Source organism: Nomascus leucogenys, chromosome 22a (genome assembly GCF_006542625.1).
Source record: "Nomascus leucogenys isolate Asia chromosome 22a, Asia_NLE_v1, whole genome shotgun sequence".
NCBI classification, from domain to species: domain Eukaryota; kingdom Metazoa; phylum Chordata; class Mammalia; order Primates; family Hylobatidae; genus Nomascus; species Nomascus leucogenys.
In genome coordinates, this window is record NC_044402.1 from 2,624,209 (window position 1) to 2,648,888 (window position 24,680).

Consider the following 24,680-nt stretch of genomic DNA (forward strand, 5'->3'; position numbering starts at 1 on the left):
ACCACGCCTGGCTAATTTTTTGTATTTTTAGTAGAGACGGGGTTTCACCGTGGTTTCGATCTCCTGACCTCGTGATCCGCCCGCCTCGGCCTCCCAAAGTGCTGGGATTACAAGCGTGAGCCACCGCGCCCGGCCCCTTTTTATTGTTAATATCCAATGTTAAGCATGTGGTATAGTTTGTTTATCCATTCTCCTGTTAATAGGTCCTTGTGATGTTTACAGTTTGGCGTTATTATGAAAAAAGCTGCAATGGCCGTTCTCATAAGTCTTTTCAGGAACATTTGCTTTCATTTTTATCTATTTATTTATTGCGTCGAAGTCTCTCTCTTTTGCCAAGCTGGAGTGCAGTGGCAGGATCTCGGCTCACTGCAAGCTCCGCCTCCTGGGTTCAAGTGATTCACCTGCCTCAGCCTCCTGAGTAGCTGGGACTACAGGCATGCGCCACCATGCCCAGCTAATTTTTGTATTTTTAGTAGAGACATGGTTTCACCATGTTGGCCAGGATGGTCTGGATCTATTGACCTCGTGATCCACCTCCCTCAGCCTCCCAAAGTGCTGGGATTACAGGCGTGAGCCACAGTGCCTGGCCTCATTTCTATTAAGTGTGGAGTTCTCTAGGAGTGGAATTGTGGGTTTAGAAGGCAGGTGTATGTTCAGTTTTTGTAAGAAACTGTTAGAACTTTTCCTCAAGTGTTGGTACCATATTACATACCAACCCACAGTATGTAAGAGTTCCAGTGGCCCCACTTCCTCACCATCTATTTGGTGTTGTCAAGTTTCAGATTTCAGCTGTTCTGGTGGGTGTGTAGTGGTATTTTACCATGGCTCTTTCATAAACTTTTGCTTTATATATTTTGAGAGTATTTCATCAGGTGCATTCAATGATAGAACTCTTTTTTTTTTTTGAGACAGTCTTGTTCTGTCGCCCTGGCTGGAGTGCAGTGGTGTGATCTCAGCTTACTGCAACCTCCGCTTCCTGGGGTTCAAGCAATTCTCCCACCTCAGCCTACTGAGTAGCTGGGATTACAGGCACTCACCTCCACGCCCTGCTAATTTTCGTATTTTTTAGTAGTGGCCAGGCTGGTCTCGAACTCCTGACCTCAGGTGACCCACCTGTCTCGGCCTCCCAAAGTGCTTGGATTACAGGCGTGAGCCACCGCGCCCAGTCAGAACTTTTATTTCTGATGTGTTGAATTGTCCATCAGATTGTGCCGATCCTCTTTATTCCTAATGACTTTTCTTGGTTTGTCAATAAAATAGAGGCTCTCTCGAAGAAAAAGGTATCTGTGAATAGGGCATTGCAATGGGAATATGCATGTCATAGTGAGCTATGTGTGTACTTTAGGGAGGTAAAGGGAGAGAATAGCTTTTAAAGGAAAAGTGAGGAGGATTACATAATTGTTTTGAGATAATCAGCCTTGGCCACGAAGGTCAATAACAAGGCCGATGCTGGTCCAGGGTTGGACAGGCAGTTGCTGGGTAGATGTCCTTGCAGAAGTATTATTTGTGGAAGGTTGTGACGGCCTTTGTGCAGGTTGTGGTTTTTGCAGTCTTTTGTGATCATTTAGTTGATAGTCGTGATAGGACAAACAAGCATGAGAATGCTCTCTTCACAGCCTCACCTGGCTCTATTTCTCAGAGGTTTTTTTTTGTTTGGTGTTTGACTCCATTCTCATTCTGACAGCCTTCACATTTCCCCCTTCTGGTCAACATCTTTCTCTGAAAACATCACTGGTCAATCATCCTATGGTTAGGTTTTGATTGTCCCTTGATATCAGGATGGATCTGTCCTGGTTGGTTGCCAGTCTTGTCCCACACTGCAGGGAGTGATTGGTGACTAGGAGCCAGTGTCAAAACCCTTCTAGCCACCTATGAACAACAAAGGAGGTTTGAAGGGAGTGGCTGTCAGCTAAGTCTACCTAGAGTCCATTATTGAGTTCAATTTTGTCTGTTCCATAGTTTTTTTGCAATCATTTCAAAGCGCCAGGCCAGCATTATTCTGTTAGGAGTTGTACTTCTGTAAATTTTCTTTTTTTGAGACAGGGTCTTGCTCTGACACCCAGGCTGGACTGAGTGGTACGATCATAGCTCTCTGCAACCTTAAACTCTTGGGCTCAAGGGATCCTCCTGCCTTAGCCTCGAGTAGCTGGGACTACAGGCGCAAGCCACTGTGCCTGGCTAAATTTTTCAGTTTTTTTGTAGAGACAGTGTATCACTTTGGTGCCCAGGCTGGTCTCAAACTCCTGGCCCCAAGTGATCCTCCTACCTCAGCCTCCCAAAGTGTTGGGATTACAGGCATGAGCCACGCTGCCCTGCCATTCTGCAAAAAAAATTTTCTTTTTTTGAGACAGGGTCTCAATCTGTCACCCAGGCTGGAATGCAGTGGCATGATCTCAGCTTACTACAACCTCTGCCTCCCGGGCTCAAGCAATCCTCCTTCCTCAGCCTCCTGAGTAACTGGGACTACAGGCGCATGCCACCACGTCTGGCTAATTTTTTGCATTTTTAGTAAAGGTGGGGTTCCACCATGTTGCCCCGCTGGTCTCGAACTCCTGGGCTCAAGTGACCTGCCCACCTTGGCCTCCCACAGTGCTGGGATTACAGGTGTAAGCTATTGTACCAGGCTTTGCAAAAATTTTAACCTAACAGTATGAAGTTTTTTGTTTTGTTTTTGAGATGGGAGTTTCGCTTTTGTTGCCCAGGCTAGAGTGCAATGGCGCTGTCTCGGCTCACTGCAACCTCCACCTTCCGAGTTCAAGCGATTCTCCTGCCTCAGCCTCCTGAGTGACTGGGATTACAGGCACATGCCACCACACCCAGTTAATTTTTGTATTTTTTTTTTAAATAAAGACGGGGTTTCACCATGTTGGCCAGGCTGGTCTCAAAGTCCTGACCTCACGTGATCCACACACCTCGGCCTCCCAAAGTGCTGGTATTACAGGCGTGAGCCACCACGTGTGGCCAAGAATGGCTTTTAAACGATAAATGAAGATTACATAACTGTTTTGAGATTACTACTTGTGGCTACAAAGATCCATAACAAGGGTAATGCAAGTCCACAGCTGGACACGATGTTGCTGGGTAGATGTCCTTGAAGTATTTTCTGTGTAAGGCTGTGATGCTTTTTGTGCAAGGCTGTTTTTGCAATCTTTTGTGATAATTTGGTTATTGGGCATACCAGCATGAGACCCTTCACTATCACAAAAGACTGCAAACCCTACTCTATTTGTTCCAGTTGTTTTGTTTTTTTGTTTCTTGAACACAAGTGACTCCATTTTGATTCTGACAACTTTCACTTTATTAAAATCTTTTTTTCTGAGATTCAAAGAGCTACATTTTTGGTTACTGTATGTCTACTATACCTTTTCTCATCCTTTCAGTATCTTTTGTCACATTTTAGGTGATGCTCTTGTAAACAGCGTAGTGCTAGACTTAAAAATCCAAGTTTACAACTTGTCCTTTACCTGACAGATTTATTCCATTTACTTTCATTTGGATTTTTAAAAATGTTAACTTAATACATCTCTTTCAGATTTCCCTTTTTAGTTAATTGTTTTCTACTCTCCTAAACGAAAAGACTTGATTTTTTTTTAGTTAATTGACCGTTTTTAAAAAGAGGTTTTAAGCTCACAGCAAAATTGGGTGGAATTTCCCCTACTGCCCCAGCCAGGCATTGCTTCTGACTGCTGCACACAAGGGTCTCCACCCCCACCAGATATGGAAAGGCAGTCCCCTAGTTTTACAGTAAGGCCCAGGACAGAATCCAGATTTGATCCCAATACCCAAGTGAATCCTCCTCCTCTTAAAAAGAAATAATTGACTGCATAACCAAACAGCAGGGTCAACTCAGATCCTACCATTCACCTCGAGGTCGACATTGCACCTCCCAGTCTAGGCCCCAAAAACAGAACTCTGTAGCTTCTATTCTCACATCCCAGCACACACAAGTCCTTAAATTTCTGCCCATAAAAACCACAGAAATTTGATTCCCAGAAAAAACTGTTTGGCTAGACCAGATAGATGGACATAAACCCTGAGCTCCCAACCTATTAACAAAGGCTCACAGGGTCACTCTGGTGCACAAACCTACAATGAGACCACTGGCAAGTCATCTGCTGTCACCTCACTTATGGAAGTCATTATGAATCAAGATCTGTACTGCGGACAGAGATGACCAAGTGACTCCCTGACCCCTTGGGGTCACACAGCACATGCTAGGAAGTAGACAAAAGTGCAACACTGTTTCTGCTACTAAGACTGCTCTGGCTTTGGAGTAGTCAGGGAGGCTGAAATTTGAACCATCAAAGACGATGCAGGAACAAGGTCAACTTTGCATTTGCTGGTTACTCTGGAATACTGGTAGGTCAGGCTGTAGCAATTAGGAAAATAGTTGGTTAGATAAGGATTGTCTACAGACTTGTCAGAGAAATTTAAAATACATGAAGGGTTGGTTATTTTGTTAGATAAGTGACCTTGGTACAACAGCACCTATGCCTCAGGACCATGAGGACTGACTGAGCTAACAAAATGCAAAAGGTTCAAATTCACTTATCTGCTTTTTGCAGATGGCCAGCTTTCACTTCTGCCATCTCCAGGCCAAAGGCATAAAGTCAGCACCTGGTACACTGGAACCAACAGCTTGGGGCTCAATTTTGATACCCCTCCCTTCTCAAGTGGGAAGCAGTGGATCAGAGACCTCCTTGCCCATCTCTAAACTTTAGGACCCACACTAAAAATTTTTAAGTCAACTTCAGAATGTACTGGTTTAGAAAGCAAACCTCCCCATTCTCTCATTCTTAACTAGAGATATATACAATTATTCAGTTACATACCTGTATATTTGAAGTCTGAGTTCCCTATTAAGTACCTGCCAAGATTTCAAGAAATAAAATTGAGGCAGATTCTCAGTTCACAGACCACAAGACTAGCAAATAAAGCCAGTGACCCAATGAAATGAACAACTTTTGTGAGTGGGGCTGGCAAGTGTTAACTGCAGGATACATCCAACACAAATCCAAAGCAACAGCTACAAAACAGGTCAGATTCCAATGCTTTGATCTCATTATAAAATGAAAACTTAAGTTAATTTTAATATTAAAGCAGAGACAAAATACAATTTTATCATTATTTTAATCAAGTAACTTAGCTGTTTAAACAAATCCTTAAGACAGTTCAATAGAGCAAAGTGAAGAATTACTCTATTAGGATAACCTGTGAACAAAGTTCAGATTATGTGAATTTGTATTCCATTGGAAGTTTGGCACCAGACTGAACACTGGTTTAAGCCAAATTTTTTAGTGTTCTAGAAGCCCTGAACATGTTTTCCCTCAGATTAAAAGTAAAAGCTTTATAATAGAACCTCATTAGCTTGACACTGAGTATGTTGAGTGCAACTTAGCTTAGGTCACCAGTATCTCCTACAGAATTCCAGTTAATGAAAGCAAATCAGCCTTGCGGCAAAGAATTTGAAACCTAGGCAACATACAAGTTTGAAGAAAAAAAATCCTCTTTGGTGTGACAAAGCACATTCCCTCCAGGTATATGGCTCCTGCTCCACTTGCACCCGAATCTATCAAAGGCAGCTGGAGACCAACTTTTGTATCTCCAGTAAGACTGCTAGGTTTCAATTCCTTGAAATATCAAGCCAACAAGATTTTATTACATCAAATGTTTGTATCATTTCAATGTGAAAAATTTTTTATGCCTATTTCTTATTAAGGTCTCATTATCTGTGAAGTAAGTCACAAAAAAACAGGTGAATGGTATAAGCCACTGCTCCAAAATTAACCCTATCGATTCTCGATTCCCACTGTGCACTTTGTGAAAAGGGGTAACTGCCAACAGGTTTAACCTTGAAGATGATTACTCAAACACAGACAGAACCCATCATGAGTTTAGATCAGGCAAGGAGTTCACGAGGAAGTTATCAATTCTTGTGTGTCCAAATCTAAAGCCCTGCATGGGTTCTTGTCAGGTCCTTGTCACCTGCACTCAGGTGGCCATCAGACTTCTTGGGTGCCTGGCTATATTCAATGTGAAGTAAAAAATATCCCAAGTCTTACACCAAAATAGAGGCTCTGACTTAGAAGTATACTTTTAGCTTTCTTTTTAAATAAGACATTCTAGAAGGAAAAAAAAAAAAAGAAAATCAAGTTTGAAACACAGTTAACACTTATTTTGGCAAGAAAGCAACCAAAATCTAAAAAGCATAAACTATGTATCCAAATGTAAAAGGCATTACAGAACAAACCTAAAATGGGAAAATTAAAGCCACACTGAACAAAAAGATATAGTATGTTTAACATTTTGGAATTGTAATTTAAACCCTAAGGGCAAAAGCTGAAAAATCATGCTTAGGTTGCTTGTTAAGTGCACCCTTCCCTGTTTCTCCCAAATAAAATCAGTTTATTGTTTAATTGCACCCCAAAGCAAGTTCTCTCAGTACAAAGTAACTACTACATACACACAAAATGCTTGTTAATGTAATAATTTCCCTGGCTCATCCAACGTGCAATGCACACAACTTCAAAGACTACAATTTGGGGCAAGTGTACATGAAATGAGAAAACAGTTCTCCAAGTTTCAAATCCTGCTCTTACATTATTTATAGGACACTCAGGTCATATTTACTTCTTGATAAGATGTTGCACTGTCATTTGATTATCAGTCTACCCCACAATGTACATTACCAGATGCCAATTTGAGGAACTATAGAGATAAAACTTTAGTACTTTCTTAATGGGCTGAATAAATTAATTACAATTAAGTTTGCTTTACATCCTGTTGAAGACCTCTTTGCAGCCCCAGGACCTAACAATATCTGGCAGGCTCCAAGAATGCTCATCAGGTGAAATGATGGCACAATATTTAAAATAAGGAGCCAGTTACTTCAGCTTAAGTCATTCAGAGCCAAACATCTGAAGAATGACCAAAATCAAATCTTTATTTTTATAACTGTATAAATGTGATCCAAATGTGTCCACCACTAGTTTTTTCAAAAAGAAACATGCTATAAATAAGCAAACTACATCTGCTCACTGATGTGTATGGACTCCCTAGATGTCTCATTGGGCTTAATTACAGACCACTCACAGTAATAGATTTTTAGTGTAAAGTGTAGCATGATGTTAAGCCATTTTAGCTTTTGCACATACATGTTGCACTTCTGGCTGATAATGGAGAAAAATTTGCAGCATTATACTGTTAAGCTAGGTTGCATCCATCCCTTTAAATGGCATCAATATCGATGTCGTCATCCTTGTTGTCTGACTTTACAGTTTCAACTTTCGGTACACTGGCAGTCTTCGAATACACCACCTGATAAGAGGAATGATTTTATTCAACATAAGCTGATAAATCTGTTTATAAAACAAATCAATGTAAATTGTGGTCACAGAGGAGGAAAACTGCCTAGATACAGCTATTTCTTCTTCACGGAACAGCTTTGTTATGCAAACACTGCAAGTTCTCTTACACAAGTTCCAGTCTAAGAGCATTTTAAAAGTTTTTTATAGACTATAATGTGTAGGAGTAGGAAGTTTCCATCACCCTATTATTTTCCAAATTATTGAGAGGCTGTATTTTATTGCATCTTAAATTCTAAACTTGAAATTACCCCAAACTGCCATTTTATCACTCCTCACAAACCTTTTTAATCTCAAACACCCATCGCCAGCACTGTATCCAATACCCTCCCCTCCCCTAATGTTTACCTCAATGTTCTCATCTTCATCTTCTTCTTCACCACCAGAAGATTCTTCCTCTGCCTCCTTTAACCATTTTATAAATGGTTCTGCTTTGACACGAATCTCTTTGGCAAGTTCTTTGGAGACATATTTCTTAGAAGCCTAAAAAATGTGAGTACAAGTCTCTTAGTTGAAAACTTTTAACAACTTTTGATTATTTATACAATCCCCCTTACTGAGCTCAGGGGACTGGGTCCTAACAAGTCTGAATCCTCAAACAGAATCAATGTACTCAGTGAACACATTAGTCTCAGCAGTCTGCTATGACTACAAAGCTGACATGGTGCGAATCACAATCTACAGCACAGGGACTGAACTTTAGCTATAGGTATCAGACTTTTTTTTTTTCATCTCAAAACCCTGTCTCAATACTTGTGAACGGCTGGGCGCAGTGGCTCACACCTGTAACCTCAGCACTTTGGGGGGCCAGTGGATCACCTGAGGTCAGGAGTTCGAGACCAACCTGGCCAACATGGTAAAACTCCATCTACTTAAAAATACAAAAATTAGCTGGGCATGATCGCAGGTGCCTGCAATCCCAGCTACTCGGGAGGCTGAGGCAGGAGAATCACTTGAAGCCAGGAGGCGGAGGTTTCAGGGAGCCGAGATCATACCACTGTACTCCTGCCTGGACAACAGAGTGAGACTGTCTCCAAAAACAACCAACCAACCAAAAAATGCCCCCAAAACTTGTGACCTTGAACAGCCCACCTATGTATTCCCCACCTTTTCCGACCAGCTGATGATGACCTCTTCTTCTAAAAGGTCTGCATCGTACATCTCCTTCAAGATATGTGGAATCTTGGAGATAAGCTGAGCTTGATGCATTGCTACCACACACTCCAAACCATGAAGAAGGTACCGTTGAGCTTTTTTGTTGTTGTGACAAAACTGCAAATAGACACCTTGGTGTTAACAAGCTTTTTTATGTTCTAAGTTGACAACTCTATTACCCAAATAAGAGTGTCCGCAAATGCATGGCCCATACCATAGTGGTTCAAAAAGGTCAACGCATAAACATCCCTATTACTTTATAAGGGCCTAGGTACGGCACTTTCAGATACTCAGAGGCTTGTAAGGTGGGTCAATTTCCCCACTTTCAAGCATGACAGGACAAGCAAAAGTGGTTAAAATGACCATCTCGAAAGCCACACAGCTGTAATCTCATTTATGAATCCAGAGCAATTTGCTTACTCGTAGGAAATGGCGCCTGTATTTCTTAATCTGTTCTCTAATCTTCTCATTAAAAAGAACTTCAGTCAGAACAAGAGGGCCCATGGCTTTTACATCCAGTCTTTCTGCTTCAGCAACAATTTCTTTGTCAGATGAATCAATAACACCCTCTTCTTTCTTTTTCTGCAAATAAAAGGAAAACAATTCAGTGCAATGGAGGCATACTTTGCCAGGCTCAAGATACCAGCCAGTCCTTGCTCTGATGGACATATTTTTCCTAATTTGGCAGTTGTGACACATAGTGCCTGGAATCACGCACAAAAAATGTTTAAATGAACAAGAGTTCTAAAAAGTCGTGCATTAGAGTAATCCTAACTACACTGCTAAAGTATCACATATCTAAAGGCACAAACAAGGCTGGGATGAAGCTGATTTACAGACCAAGCAAATGTTTTACCTTAACAAAATCAAACAGGATATTGACCCGCTCCTCAATTGTTCTTTCCAAATCATCACTGAGTGTCAGAACTTTTGCATGGTCACTGATTTCATCCATTCGACGCCTTTGAGCTTCCTCAGTTGTATCTTCTCCCCAGTCATCATCCTCCTCTTCTTCCTGTTTACGAAAACAGAGCTACTTGATCAAAGGCCTTAAAAACAAACAAAAAAAAGAGGTTCAGATTTTGCCAAGTTAATGGCATCAAGTCCATCTCCCACCAAAATTGGGTTCACCTTAATTCAAACAACCAACAGTACTTGAAATCCAAAATATTAGTATATTACACACTGAAGGCTAGTTTCAACACTTCCACCCACCTCAACCAAATGCCATATACTTTACACAACTTTAGTGCCCACTAGGCCATCAACCCTGTACTCACCATTGTATGTGGAGGAGGACTAATTTCATTCGGTGGTGGTGGTGGTGGTGGTGTCTCACTGCTGGATACGGAGCCATTTTCCTTGTCTTTGCCCTTTCTATTTTTCTTTTCTTTTTCTTTCTTTCCTGTACCACTGTCACTATTCTCTTCAGAAAAAAAGGAAAATAAAAATTTAACTCCATAACTTACATTACCTCACTGCCCATCATTAACGTTTAAAACCCTGCCCTTATTTTCCTATGGATCCCCTCAGAAAAACCATACAGCACACACAATGCTACCTAAGAGGCTTCACAGATCAAATTCTTAAGTATTTCATACTTAAGAATGTCAGTCTAAGAATGGAGTGACACAAAATATTAGGAGTATTGTAACTGCTAGGTAAGATTAAGATGAAGTGATGATGCCTCCACTAGAGAGGTGGCCCTAAGGATCCCTCTCTGTCATCCCTCATGAACAAAGTCATTAACTCAACCCAGCTTTAGCCAACAGGTGGAACACTGTTTAAGTCTATATAACGGCTTGTCTCATGGAAGAGAGAACACCGGAATAGGTTAGACTTTCTTGCTATAGCAAGCTCAAATTGTGTCAGACAGTTTTGATCATCTGCCACAGAGTGTTGCTTGCAATACTCAAGTTAAATGAAGAGGGCCCTCTTTACCAAACAATGCCAGTAGAAGATCCTTTCCTGGGTTTCCAGCAGAATTTTAGTCATTGCTTAATCTACCCTCAGATAATCTGTCTTAACTGATATGACACAGTTTAATTGGCAGCCTATTTTTCACCTTTAATGGTAATTAACAATACACTTAGATTTGATAAAATATACTACAAGGACTAAAAGGTTCCTTATATTGTTTTTTTGAGACAGAGTCGCTGTTGTCCAAGCTGGAGTGCAGTGACACGATCTCAGCTCAGTGCAACCTCTGCCTCCGAGGTTCAAGCAACCCTCATGCCTCAGCCACCCGAGTAGCTGGGATTACAGGAGCACACCAGCACGCTAAGCTAATTTTTGTGTTTTTAATAGACGGGTTTCACTATGTTGGCCAGGCTGGTCTTGAACTCCTGGCCTCAAGTGATGTGCCTGCCCTGGCCTCCCAAAATGCGGGGAATACAAGCATGAGCCACCGTGCCCAGTCTCCCTTACATTCCTATTACAAAAAAACCTTCTATTTTGTTCCCAACAGTTAGTCACTTATCTTAGGATCTTAGGAGTTCATCATGCAAGACTCACCAGGTGGGTTTTTGAGAATGAATGTGCAGAGTTTATGATGTGTGTCAAGCATGCCTCGATAGCCACAGGCTTTACAAGAATTACCTATTGTTTGCTTCTTTGGATTGACATGCTGCCAAAAAAATAACAAATACGTTATCGATAATATAACATGAAAATATCTAATCAGAAGACATCTAAACCACAGACAGCTTCACATGCAAAGAAAACTTTTTTCACACAGTGACCTACCTTAAAAGAATGGAAATATCTCCAAAACTGGAGTTTTGTGTTTGATTTAAAATTACATTTGCTCTGCCTTCTCAGGAAGGTGACTTAGTGGTATCACAAAAGTAGGTATATGGCTTCTTCTTTTGACAACCACAAAAGCACTTACCAAATCTGTTTCAGGATTCTCACATTCAGGACAGAGAACAAATTTTTTAATGAATCCATCCAACATGTCTTGCAGCTTATTCGCCTCATGAGATCCATTGACAATGTAACGGTCATTCTTAACATCAAACTGGGTCTGTGCTCCCAGCTCACAACCAAAATATTTGGTGGGATCTATTTGAATGAAAGAAGAGTTTGGATCATTACAGTTAACTAGATCTTTGGCTACTCACTCACATTTGTATGAACACCCCCCCCCCCCTTTTTTTTTTTTGAGACAGAGTCTCACTCTGTCACCCAGGCTGGAGTGCAACAGCGTGGTCTCAGCTCACTGCAACCTCCGTTTCTGGGGTTCAAGCGATTCTCCTGCCTCAGCCTCCCAAGTAGCTGAGACTATAGGCGCATGCCACCACGCCTGGCTAATTTTTGTATTATTAGTAGATTCAGGGTTTCACTATGTTGGCTAGGCTGGTCTAGAACTCCTGACCTCGTGATCCGCCCACCTCAGCCTTCCAAAGTGCTGGGGGTTACAGGTGTGAGCCATCGCGCCCGGCCATCCACTCTTTAAATGTGTTCCCCTGGTAGTTTTGTAAACTCATGGCAACCAATAAACCATGGTTCCTCATTTAACTTGTAAGCTAATTAGCTAGCATACAATTAGAACAAGTTTTGAAGCTGAAAGACTTTGAAGACTCTATCCATAATATGCCCTTTATGGACCGTTCCAAGCTTTACTTACACGTTGGAGGCCGATTAAGCGCCTTTGCAACGTCAACCATGTTGACTATAACTGTCTTGATTCCATTTCCTTTGCCCTCAACCTAAAGGAAGTAAGAATTTTAGTTGTGCAGTTTCCCCCGACACACGCAAACTTCAAAATTCTACAAAAACAGCTATCAACTAAATTGAAGAGCAGTTATATTACCTTGGCAATCAGACGGGGCATCTTGTAGCGATAGAACTGGTCTGACACGCTGCGGTTGACATTGACAGACATTTTGGCTTATTAGTGGCTTTATCAATAAGATGAAGAGATCTTTGATTGCAACTTTTTGGTATCTTCTGTCTGGAGAAGAAGGGATGACATAAACGACTGCAAGAGTTCTCGGTCTCTGACATGAAAAAATTTTCGCCACTGAGGCTGTAAGCTTCTTGCTTGTATGCTATGTTTCCCCAATACAGGTACCAATGGCTGCGCAACAGCTCTGAAAGAGAAAGGGAAAGAACACACAAAAATCCCCCAAGGTTTAACATCATCGCTGGATGGAAACGCCTCCTTTTACATCCTAGTTATGCTTCTGCTTAATTCTACCTTAAAAAGCATCTGAGATCACATGCAAACAGCCATTCTCATGTAACACAGTACAGTCTGTGGAAACATAAAAAGGCCTCCATTTCGACTAAGCTGTGACTCTGGTAGGGAAATGCCTGACAAGAAAACAAACACAAGCTGTGCTGCCTCGGCCGCAGTGAGTTTCCATCGGACCTAGGGCAATCAGCAGGTTTGCCTCTGCGACCATCCTGGAAGTGCTGAAGAACGAACCCGAGCCCTCACCGCCGCCCACCCCTCCTGGATAAGCAAACTTCTCAGGCACACCCCCGTTCGCCATCATTTTTAAGGGCAAACTAGGGAACTGTTCTCTACAACTAATTGTTGCTTCGGCAACCACGGCTTACTTCAAAGCAGCACTTCCTTAAACGCAGCGCTCGCCCCCAAGTGCCATTAAGCAAGAGCGCGCGAGCGAACGCCAGGCTCGGCCCGGCCTCCCTCTTTCCTCGCTACATAAACACTCGGTCAACCTTCGCCCTGGTCCCCATGGCTACCGCGCTCCGAGGCGTTTCCGCGGGGGCCGGCGAGCCGGGCAGCTCCGCGAAGGAGGACGGCGCGCGACCGGGGCGTCTGGCCCCATCCCCAGCGCGTCCCCCGAGAGCCGGCGGCCCCGGAGGGTGCACAGCCGGGAAGCGACACACGGCCGAGGGGTGCCGGGATCGGGCCGCCCCCGCCCCGGAGCGCGCGATGACTCACAAATGCAGCAGCTGAAGCCTGAGTCAGCCCGAGCGGCGGGCACGCGCGGCGCGCTCCCGCCAGGCCGGGGAGGGGGCGAGGCCGGGCCGGGGAGCGCGCGGGGAGGGGGCGGCCGGTGCCCGGGCCCGCGCCCGCCCGCCGTCCGCCCAAACTGCGCCACACGCCGCGGCGGGGTCACGCGGCGGCCGCCGCCATCTTGTGCGGCCGCCATCTCCTGGCCCGCCGCGCCCGCGACTCACCGTTTTCGTCAAATAAAGACATAAACCCAACGCTGCTCGCCCGGGACTGGGATGAAGTGAGGCGCGATATAAACCCGAGTCCGAGTCCGAGGAGGCGGAGGCGAAGCGCAGCGAGGAGCGGCCGGGCCAGGTGCCGCCGCCGAGCAGCGGGGAGGGGCTGTCCCAGCGACGTCCGCGGTCCACACCCGTCAGCGCCGGAGCCTGGCGACCTGGCGCGGAGAGACGGCGCCGTGAGCCGCGGGCGGTCGGGGGGTGCGCCTTCCCCGCCAACCAGCGGCCCGCGGGGTCGAGGGGGCGGGAAGCACCAGGCAGGGGGCGCGGGGCCGCCGCCCCTCCACCAGACTCACCTCTGGAATGTTCTCGCTCTGACTGAACAACGCCGCCGCCGCGCTCAAGCTACCCTCGGCCCCAGCGTCCGCCCCCCGCGTCAGGCCTCACTGCCCATTGGCTGGAGGCCTGCCACAGCTCGCTCGTCATTGGCTCGCTTGCGACGTCAATCGCGTCTTTCCGCGCCCCTTCTGCTTCCTGAGGCTCCACTCGCGGCCTCGGCCCGCCTCCAGCCCGGGCCCCGCTTCCTTCCTCTCCCCTCCCCCCGCCTTTCCCAGAGGTCTTCGCGGCGCAGCCCTTGGGTCTCGCGAGACCCGGAGTGGCCCTGGTAGCGGGGCCAGGGAACCGGGGGCAGTGCTTTGTCGGTTTGGGCCTTTCGGGAAAGATGGCGGTTGGTCTCCTCCCTCGCCGGGTCTGGGCAAAGGCGCGGCGTCGCTGCGACTCCCGGGACGCGGGAGCCATCGTCCTCGAAATTGCTTTCGAGGCCGTGTTCTTGCGGCCGCCACCTTCGGGGAGAGGAACCCGACCGCGTTCTCCCCGCAGCGCGCGCTCGTTTGCCTTTCCCGTCCTGCCGGGACGCCCGTCTCCGGGCCTCGAGGAATGAATTGTTTTTCCATCTTAAGCCCCAAGCCTGAGTCTTTCATCCCAGGGCTGTCTTCTGTTTCGGACTCGGGGTGGATTGGCCGCTGGCGGAACGAGCCCGTGACTCGCCAGTGACCGCCCAGGGTGGTTGCGAGGCCGCGCCGCCTCGGTGCCGACCCGCATCCCAGCCTGCGCGCTTAGCTCAGCGCGTCGCCTCCCGTTTTCGGAAGAGGAGGCCCTTAATTGGTTTGGAATCCCGGGGCCTCCTGAAGGCGCTTCGTGGTGGGTTCCCACCTTCTGGTGAAGGCCTCCCTGCGCTCCCAGGGTGGAAAAGCGCTGTCCTTCGTGCTTTTCTTGTCACCTTGCTCCTAGTGGGCATCACGTCGAGTCCACCCCTCCATTTTGTGACTTGTGAATTCCTTGATAGGCAAATCGTAGCCCAGAGCAGGCGTTTATAATGAGATTCCAATGTATTCCGTTGAAAATTATTATTATTTAGACCGGTCGCGGTGGCTCACGTCTGGAATCCCAGCACTTTGGGAGGCTGAGGTGGGCGGATCACCTGAGGTCAGGAATTTGAGACCAGCCTGGCCAATATGGTGGAACCCTGTCTCTACTAAAAACACAAAAAATTAGCTGGGTGTGGTGGCTCGCTTGTAATCCCAGCTACTCGGGAGGCTGAGGCAGGAGAATCCTTGAACCCGGGAGGCACAGGTTGCAGTGAGCCGAGATCACACCACTGCACTCCAGCCTGGACAACAGAGCGAGACTGTCTCCAAAAAAAAAAAGAAAATTATTATTATTTAGAGAGAGGCACATTTTAGTTATGTTGAAACTCTCCATTCTTTCTGAAACTTGGATTTTTTTGTGAAAACTTGAGTCTTAAAAACACATCCATAGTTCACCCTGAAGTTTGAAGACCTCACTTGACTGATGGAGGGAGAGCCCCGCTAACCTGCACTCTGGTCTCTAAGGTGCAGTCATCGAGAAGTCCTGAGCGGCCGTGCAGGTTTCCCGATCTGGAAAAGAGCAATGTTGCTGAGGACAGGATGAGGTAGATAAGGGGCTGCCCTTTGTTTTAGACCAGTTGCATTTGCACTGAGGTTAGAATTGGCAGCTATGTTGATTTTTATCAAAATCCAAGATCGTGCTTCCATAACTAAAAGCTTTATAAACAACTTAAAAATTGGCAGTGTTGGTAGGAAGAAATAAAGGTACGATCCAGAATTGAGAGGTGATTTGTGTCCTTTAGGGCAGGGACTTTTATAATCCCACAGTGTGTACCTTGGTGTATAGTTGTTAAGCCAAATGCACAGTGCCTTAATGAGTACCAGGGTTCCCATCAGACAGACTAGAAAAGGGGATCCCAGACATGCTGCTGCTGTTTCACTGTGGAGCATGACTTAGCAATATTGAAACAGATCTGACTTTGCTTGGCAGCACAAAAATGATGTTATTTTAGAAACTCTGTTGTAAAGTATAGGCACGAAACTAGTCTGAGGTGAGAGGCCTTCCTTTTCAGAAAAGTTTTAATAATGAAACACGAAGCAATTACCTTTTTCGTATGTTTAGTGGCACAATTTTTAATTTCATTGAAGTTTGTAGTAATTTTAACTGCTTTTTAATATGTGTACCACTCATTTGTATGCAACCATGGACAACTTTAAAAAATTAGACTTTTGTGTTTTTTTCTCCCTTTTATTTTTAGTTAATACATAATACATTTGTGGGATACAAAGTGATATTTCAGTACATGTATACAATGTGTAATGATCAAAGCACAGTAATCAGCATTTCCATCACCTCAGATATTTATCATTTCTTTGTGTTGGGAACATTCAGAATTCTCTCTTCTAGCTTTTTGAAAATATGCAATAGATTGTTGTTAAGTATATTCACCCTGAAATACTACATAGCACTAGAACTTATTGAGCTGCAATTTTGTATCAACCTCTCCCTCTCCTCTCCTCCCACTAGCCTTCCCAGCTTCTAATAAACCACAATTCAACTCTCTACTTCCATGAACTCAAATTTTTTTTAGCTCCCACATATGAATGAGAATATGTGCTATCTATCTTTCTGTGCCTGACTTATTTCACTTAATATGATATTGTCCTCCAGTCTCAGCCATGTTGCTTCAGATAAAAGGATTTCGTTATTTTTTTATGACCGAATAGTATTCCAGTATATGTAAAACTTTTTTTTTTTTGAGACGGAGTCTCAGTGTGTCACCCAGGCTGGAGTGCAAGTGGCCTGATCTCGGCTCACTGCAATCTCCGGCTCCCGGGTTCGAGCGATTCTTCTGCCTCAACCTCCCAAGTAGCTGGGACAACAGGTGTGTGCCATCACGCCTGGCTAATTTTTGTATTTTTTTAGTAGAGACGGGGTTTCACCGTATTGGACAGGCTGGTCTTGAACTCCTGTGTGATCCACCCGCCTTGGCCTCTCAAAGTCCTGGGATTACAGGCGTGAGCCACCACGCCCAGCCTATAACACATTTTCTTTATCTTTTTTTTTTTTTTTAATAATAAGATGGCGGTGGGGGGTGTCTCACTATGTTGCCCAGGCTGGTCTCGAACTCCTGGCCTCAAGCAATCCTCCCACCTCGGCATCCCGAAGTGCTGGGATTACAGGCATGAGCCACCGCAACCAGCCTATCCATTCATTTGTTGGTGGATGCTTAAGTTGATTCCATATCTTTTGCTATTGTGACTGGTGCTGCAACAAACATGGGAGTGCAGATATCTCTTTGATAATATTGATTTGATTTCCTTTGGATAAATACCTAGTAGTGGGATTGCTGGATCATATGGAAGATCTATTTTTAGTTTTTTGTTTGTTTGTTTGTTTTTGGTTTTTTTTTTGACACGGAATCTTGCTGTCGCCCAGGCTGGAGTGCAGTGGTGCGATCTCGGCTCACTGCAGGCTCCGCCCCCCGGGATTCACGCCATTCTCCTGCCTCAGCCTCCCGCATAGCTGGGACTACAGGCGCCCGCCACCTCGCCCGGCTAATTTTGTGTATTTTTAGTAGAGACGGGGTTTCACCGTGTTAGCCAGGATGGTCTCGATCTCCTTACCTCGTGATCCGCCCGCCTCGGCCTCCCAAAGTGCTGGGATTACAGACGTGAGCCACCGCGCCGGGCCCTATTTTTAGTTTTTTGAGAAACCTGCATGCTGTTTTCCATAATGGCTGTACTAATTTACCGTCCCACCAACAGTGCATCCCCACCAACAGAGTTCCCTTTTCTCTGCACGTTTGCCCGCATTTGTTATTTTTTGTCTTCGTGGTTTTGATTTGTGTTTCCCTGTTGATTAGTAACATTGAGCATTTTTTCATACATGTGTTGGCCACTTGTATGTCTTTCTTGGAGAAATATGTATTGAGATCCTTTGTCTATTTAAAAATCAGATTTATTTATTTTTTGTCACTGAGTTGTTTGAGTTCCTTGTTTATTCTGGATATTGGCACCTAAAAATTACTCTTAATAATACCATTTGTTAAATGCTTATCATATCCTAGGAGTTTTCTAAGTCCTTCGAATACATTATCTTATTTCCCAGACCCTATGAGGAATTTGTATTTTCATTTTAGAAATGAGCGAACCAAGGCTTAGTGGAAAAAAATTAAGCAACTTACCCAAATCATGTACCTAGTAAGTGGCAGAGCTAAGATTTAAAGACAGATCTGTCTGATCCCAAAGCCTGTTCCCTTAAAAATTATGTGGCATAGCCTCTCCAGATAAATACAAAAACAAACAAAACTAGGCATTTTACATATGTAATCCCATTGTTTAATAATCATGTAAGGAGATGTTATACCCATTTTACAGGTGAGGAAGGAGACTCAGGAAGGTGAAGCAATTTTCCCCAAAGTCGCCTCCCTAATAAATGCCGGACAGCGTTTGAACTCCAGCTTGTGTGGCGCCAGCTCATTGCACAGTTCCACTTCCCCTTTCTGGATCTCCACCTCATTTGGCTGCATTATTCTCTCCAGTCAGGTGCTCACAGTCCATGAACTAATGGACACTTGGTGCTTGTGAAAACCTTGTTGAACGGGCGCATGAATTGCACACCTCATTGCCTGCCCTGATGACAGACAGGAATAGCTGCTGGAAAGGTAGATTGGTAAACTGGCCTTCTGGTTGTTTACACATTGGCTGTGACTCTGTTGAACGTGAATGAGTGTCCCCTCCTTCCCACCCCCCATCAAGATCAACTCTGCGTGGACTGAGAGCCTTGTCTTTCTGAGCTGTAGGCTCTCAAATGGACTCAGGTATTGTACTCTGTGAGGGGCAGTCTGGCTGGCCAGCTGGTCCCCTTCTGTGACACCCACCTCTCAACTTTTTTTTTTTTTTTTTTTGAGACGGGGTCTTGCTCGGTTGCCAGGCTAGAATGCAGTGGCACGATCTCAGCTCTTGCAACCTCTGCCTCCTGGGCTCAAGTGATTCTCCTACCTCAGCCTCCTCAGTAGCTGGGATTACAGGCACCTGCTACCACGCCCGGCTAGTTGTGTATGTTTAGTAAGAGACGGGGTCTCTCCATGTTGGTCAGGCTGGTCTCGAACTCCCAACCTCAGGTGATCTGCCCGTCTCGGCCTCCCACAGTGCTGGGATTACAGGTGTGAGCCACCGCGCCCGACCTCTCAACTTTTAAAGCTGCACACTGTTAACTTAAGTTCTTGTCCCCCGTACTTCAGGACAAGCTACAGGATATATGCATAATTTTTCTTCTAGCGCCAGCCAGTCACAGGGGTGTTCATAGAGCAGACATTTGAAGCTGCTGGAAGGGAACTGAAGGTTATCTAGTGAGTACAGAGGCATCGGTTGACTTGAGGGCTGGTGTCCTAAACCATGGTAATCTACTACATCCCTATCAATACATAATTCTGTGCTAGGCAGTGAGGGTTCAGGCCCTCCTACTTCACAGACCCTGCCCAGGAGGTCACATGTAAACAAGTAGAGGCAAATATGTGCTTGCTGGATGCCCCACTGAAGCTTGCCCTTCGTGAAATTTCTGACCCTCTGAGCAGCATGTCTCCCTGCCTTCGTGACCTGCCCATCCCATGGCCAGGCCGCACCTACCCCACACCACTGGCATTCATGTCACTTGATTGCAGTTGCCTGTTTCCTTCTTTGACTTCCTTATTGGGCCAAGCAACTGGAGGGCAGGGGACTCATGCTTGAGAAGAAAGGACTCTGGACTTTGGCTGAGGAAGAGGCCTTTAGTTCCAAAAGGGACAGAGGCAGGAAGCAGAGGTGTTTGAGGAAAGATAGGGGTCCAGGTGGGGGATCACTGGAGATTGACATAAGTCTTCCTCTTCCGAAGTGTAGAGCTGTGATCCCACCCAGCAATCATCCTGCATTGTCCCATTCCTGGAAAAAGAAAAATATGCAAAATGGCATTGATTCTGCCTGCGCAGCATCCTACATGCAGCAGATGACAGAGAAACGTGGATGGATCAGAGCAGGCCCTACAATATTGGACTGGTGTTGTCTTGGTCACATTGAAGCCACACACAGCACCCCAGTGACAAATTCCCAGGGGATGCAGGAGCTGCTGATCCCAGGACTGTCCTGTGCCTTAAAACTGGGGGACCCCCATGATGTTGGAACCTAAATACTCTTCTTCCCGTCAGCATAGTTTCAGCAGCTTTTGAGATATTCGAGCTGCCCTAATTTAGATAGTCTGTTTGTGGATAAGAACAACAAAATCTCTGCCCCAATGGGTGTGTTGGAGAAGTGGTCCCCAGGTCTAATGGCGACGTGGTGGGAGTGGCATTAGACTGATCATGGCTGTTAGAATTAGGAAGATGCCAATGGCCTTACCATGCTGACAAAGCCTCACCGCCCATGCTCTCTCACTGTCCCCCTCACACTGTGGGAGGTGCCAAGTATACATTTTATTCCTTCATTTTATGGACAAGGAAGCCGAGACTCAGAGAGATGATTTGCCTCCAGCTGGGGGTCAGGTGTCCTGACTCCCAGCTTCAGAGCTCTTCCCCCTGACTAGGGACTAATAGTCCTGTGTGGTGCATCTAAGTCCCAGGAATTTGCCTCTCTTCCCTCAGCTGGATTTCCTTTACTCCAGTGCTTTTTTAAGTTTCACATGAGAGGAGGCAGGATCCAAGTCATAACCCTGGTAGCTAACACTGTCCAGGAAGATCCACTCAGGGGTGCTGTCTTCAGACCTGTGAGGATACGTTTTCCTTTATGCTGCAGATTTTCATCAGCCACTGCATATCCTGCCTGGGGGATGCCAGACACTGGAGATGCAAATGGACCCCAGAGTGGGGACTTCTTTTGTAAGACAGCATTGAAAAACATGGAAGATTTTAGGCCGGGCACAGTGGCTCACACCTGTAATTGCAGCACTTTGGGAGGCTGAGGCGGGCAGATCACGAGGTCAGGAGATTGAGACCTTTCTGGCTAACACGATGAAACCCTGTCTCTACTAAAAATACAAAAAAATTAGCCGGGTGTGGTGGTGGGTGCCTGTAATCCCAGCTACTCAGGAGGCTGAGGCTGGAGAATTGCTTGAATCCAGGAGGCTGAGCTTGCAGTGAGTCAAGATCGTGCCATTGCACTATAGCCTGGGCGACAGTGTGAGACTCCGTCTCAAAAAAAAGAAAAGAAAAGAAAAACATGGAAGATTTCACCTAAAAATTCAGATTTCTGGTTCCTTGGACAATCAGAAGCCCTTGTACTCTGGGACATACCCACATGATAGATTTTCCAGGAGCCAAGTTTCAGCTGACCTTTTAGACCCAAAGTTGGGGCTTGAATGCTCACAGAAAAGAACGAGTGACTCCCTATCCAGGTGTGTGCATGTACTCTCCCCTTCCAGGTGTGTGTGTGCTCTCCCCTCCAGGTGTGCATGTGCTCTCCCCCTCCAGGTGTGCGTGTGCACTGTCCCCCTCCAGGTGTATGTGTGCTCTGTCCCCCTCCAGGTGTGCGTGTGCTCTCCCCCTCCAGGTGTGCGTGTGCTCTGTCCTCCAGGTGTACGTATGCTCTGTATCCCTCCAGGTGTGTGTGTCCTCTGTCCTCCTGCAGGTGTACATGTGCTCTGTACCCCTCCAGGTGTGCATGTGCTCTCCCCTTCCAGGTGTGCATGTGCTCTCCCCCTCCAGGTGTGTGTGTGCTCTGTCTCCCTCCAGGTGTGCCTGTGCGCTGTCCCTCTCCAGGTGTGCATGTGCTCTCCCCCTCCAGGTGTGCCTGTGCACTGTCCCTCTCCAGCTGTGCCTGTGCACTGTCTCCCTCCAGGTGTGCCTGTGCACTGTCCCTCTCCAGGTGTGCATGTGCTCTCCCCCTCCAGGTGTGCGTGTGCTCTGTACCCCTCCAGGTATGTGTGTGCTCTGTCCTTCTCCAGGTGTACATGTGCTCTGTCCTACTCCAGGTGTACGTGTGCTGTGTACCCCTCCAGGTGTGCGTGTCCTCTGTCCTCCTGCAGGTGTACGTGGGCTGTGTCCCCTCCAGGTGTGCGTGGGCTCTGTCCCCTCCAGGTGCGCGTGGGCTATGTCCCCTCCAGGTGTGCGTGGGCTCTGTCCCCCTCCAGGTGTGCATGTACTCTCCCCCTCCAGGTGTGCGTGGGCTCTGTCCCCCTCCAGGTGTGCATGTACTCTCCCCTCCAGGTGTGCGTGGCTCTGTCCCCCTCCAGGTGTGCATGTACTCTCCCCTCCAGGTGTGCGTGGGCTCTGTCCCCCTCCAGTTATGGATGTGCAGTGTTCCCCTCCAGGTGTGCGTGTGCTCTGTCCCCCTCCAGGTGTATATGTAGGCTCTGTCCCCCTCCAGGTGTGTGTGGGCACTGTCCCCCTCCAGGTGTGTGTGTGCACCCACACCTGCCCCATCATTTATTCCCTATTGCTTGCCTTACCTCTGTGTTTATCTTTACTCATTTATTCATTCATTCAATGGATATGTATTACATGCCCTCTATCTGCCAGCCCTAGAGGATTTAAACAGCTAAGACATTGTTTCCCAGGGCTGTTGTAACAAAGCAACAGAAACTGTGTGGCTTAAAACAACAGAAATTCAGTTTTAGTTTCTGGCCGGGCACGGTGGCTCATGTCTGTAATCTCAGCACTTTGGGAGCCCAAGGCGGGCAGATCACCTTAGGAGTTTGAGACCAGCCTGGCCAACATGGTGAAACCCTATCTCTACTAAAAATAGAAAAATTAAACAGGTGTGATGGTGGACACCTGTAATGCTAGCTACTCGGGAGGCTGAGGCACGAGAATCGCTTAAAACTTGGAGTGCAGTGAGCTGATATCATGCCACGGCACTCCAGTCTGGAGCCTGGGCGACAGAGTGAAACTCCGTCTCAAAAAAAAAAAAAAAAAAAAAAAGAAAGAAATTCATTTTTTCACAGTTTCATAGTCCAGAAGGTACAAAATCCTTGGGTTGGCCGCTGGATGCACTCTCCAGCATCTGGTGGCTGCCAGCAGTCTTTGGCGTTTCTCAGCTTGCAGCCATAGAGCTCCAAATCCGCCTCTGTCATCACTTGGTTTCATCGCCTTTGTGTAAAGTATCTTCACTTGGCGTTTTCCTCTCTGCGTCTCTTTTTTTTTTTTTTTTTTTTTTTTTGAGATGGAGTGTCGCTCTTGTTGCCCAGGCTGGAGTGCAGTGATGCGATCTCGGCTCACCACAACTTCTGCCTCCCAGGTTCAAGCGATTCTCCTGCCTCAGCCTCCTCAGTAGCTGGGATTGCAGGCGCCCGCCACCACGCCTGGCTAATTTTTGTATTTTTAGTAGAGACGGGGTTTCGCCATTTTGGCCAGGCTGGTCTTGAACTCCTGACCTCAGATGATCCACATGCCTCGGCCTCCCAAAGTGTTGGGATTACAGGTGTGAACCACCTCGCCACTGCACCCGGCCTCTGTGTCTCTTCTTATAAGGACACCAGACATATTTAATTAAGGACCTGCCCTATTCCAGCATGACCACATTGTAACTCAATTAAATCTGCAATAACCCTATTTTCAAATAAGGTCTCATTCACAGGTACCTGGGATTAGGTGTTAAACATACTAGATTTTGTTTTGTTTTGTTTTTTCTTCTGGAGGGTCTAGTGAGAGAACATATCGCTTTGGGGACATGATTTAAAAAAACCTCAAATCACATGAAATGTAGAGCATGGCCCTTGCTCATCATCCACTCTGGGAGACTCCCAAAGTGTCAGCCAGTGCCCGGTGGCAGCTGTGGTTTGGTGGCCTTGTTGCTTCAGATACACTAATCACTGAATCCCCACAATAGCAGTCCTCTGACAGAGATTCTGTTGCTGCTCCACTTCAGCACAGATGAGGAAACTGAGGCACAGAGAGGTTATATAGCTTGACCGAGGCTACAATTAAAACCTAAGTGACTATATCCAAATATATACAAAATAAAAACCAGGCACGGTGTTGTCCACCTATAATCCCAGCAACTCTGGAGGCTGAGGCAGGAGGATCACTTGAGCAAAGCTGGTGTGTGGATATGGGCGGGAGGCAGGGTCCTGATAGATGAACAGCGTGTGTTTCCTGGTAAGGCACGGCAGGCTGCATTCTCTTTCCCATCAGACTCCTCTCTTGTGATATGGACAGCAGGAAACTAACCTATATTTTGGTCACTCTCCTGAAATCAAGTCTGCAGTCATTTAAATATCCTCACAAGGTAGGACAGGCTATCCTGCCAATTTCCTCGGGTGACCATCTTTACAAGGAGACGGATGGTACAGAAGCAAGGGCTTCTGGTATAAGGTAAAACGAATCTGATTATCTTCTTGACCCAGAAGGTGATATTTCTTTTTTTATTTTTATTTTTCTGAGGTGGAGTCTTGCTCTGTCGCCCAGGCCGGAGTGCAGTGGCACAATCTCAGCTCACTGCAACCTCTGCCTCCCAGGTTCCAGTGATTCTCCTGCTTCAACCTCCTGAGTAGCTGGGACTACAGGTGCATACCACCATGCCCAGCTAATTTTTGTATTTTTAATAGAGACAGGGGTTTCACCATATTGGCTGGGCTCCTGGTCAGGAGTGTCGAACTCCTGACCTTGTGATCCGCCCGCCTCGGCCTCCCAAAGTGCTGGGATTACAGGCATGAGCCACTGCGCCCGTTTGTGTGTGT

General features: G+C 46.2%; 1 protein-coding gene and 1 non-coding gene across 3 annotated transcripts; both read right to left on the reverse strand.

Annotated features, from left to right (window-relative positions):
* Positions 1-5,058: 5,058 nt before the first annotated feature.
* Positions 5,059-14,104, reverse strand: EIF5 (eukaryotic translation initiation factor 5). Of its 2 annotated transcripts, XM_003276181.4 has the most exons (12): positions 14,021-14,104; positions 13,674-13,882; positions 12,334-12,613; positions 12,148-12,229; positions 11,410-11,582; positions 11,034-11,145; positions 9,800-9,945; positions 9,376-9,534; positions 8,940-9,101; positions 8,472-8,636; positions 7,713-7,847; positions 5,112-7,317 (listed from the first exon to the last, which is right to left on the reverse strand). In XM_003276181.4, exons 3-12 carry the CDS (start codon positions 12,403-12,405, stop codon positions 7,228-7,230), a joined length of 1,296 nt encoding a protein of 431 aa, XP_003276229.1. In that variant the 5' UTR covers positions 12,406-12,613; positions 13,674-13,882; positions 14,021-14,104; the 3' UTR covers positions 5,112-7,227. The 2 variants fall into 2 exon arrangements, with proteins under 2 accessions (XP_030660022.1, XP_003276229.1); XM_030804162.1 differs by lacking the exons at positions 13,674-13,882; positions 14,021-14,104 and adding an exon at positions 13,435-13,463 and having other exon boundaries at positions 5,059-7,317.
* LOC115832664 lies at positions 10,299-10,424 on the reverse strand. The gene has a single exon (XR_004028182.1). It is a non-coding gene; the product is annotated as a small nucleolar RNA SNORA28 (small nucleolar RNA).
* Positions 14,105-24,680: the final 10,576 nt, after the last annotated feature.

What these genes read in the sequence shown, in the direction of transcription:
- EIF5 (XM_030804162.1), bottom strand. Translation starts at nt 12,405, where the DNA reads ATGTCTGTCAATGTCAACCGCAGCGTGTCAGACCAGTTCTATCGCTAC. An exon ending in TGCCCCGTCTGATTGCCAAG is followed by an intron (nt 12,230 to 12,333) that starts GTAATATAACTG and finishes TACTTCCTTTAG; the next exon opens with GTTGAGGGCAAAGGAAATGG. An exon ending in TCCTGTTTGATTTTGTTAAG is followed by an intron (nt 9,102 to 9,375) that starts GTAAAACATTTG and finishes TTTTATTTGCAG; the next exon opens with AAAAAGAAAGAAGAGGGTGT.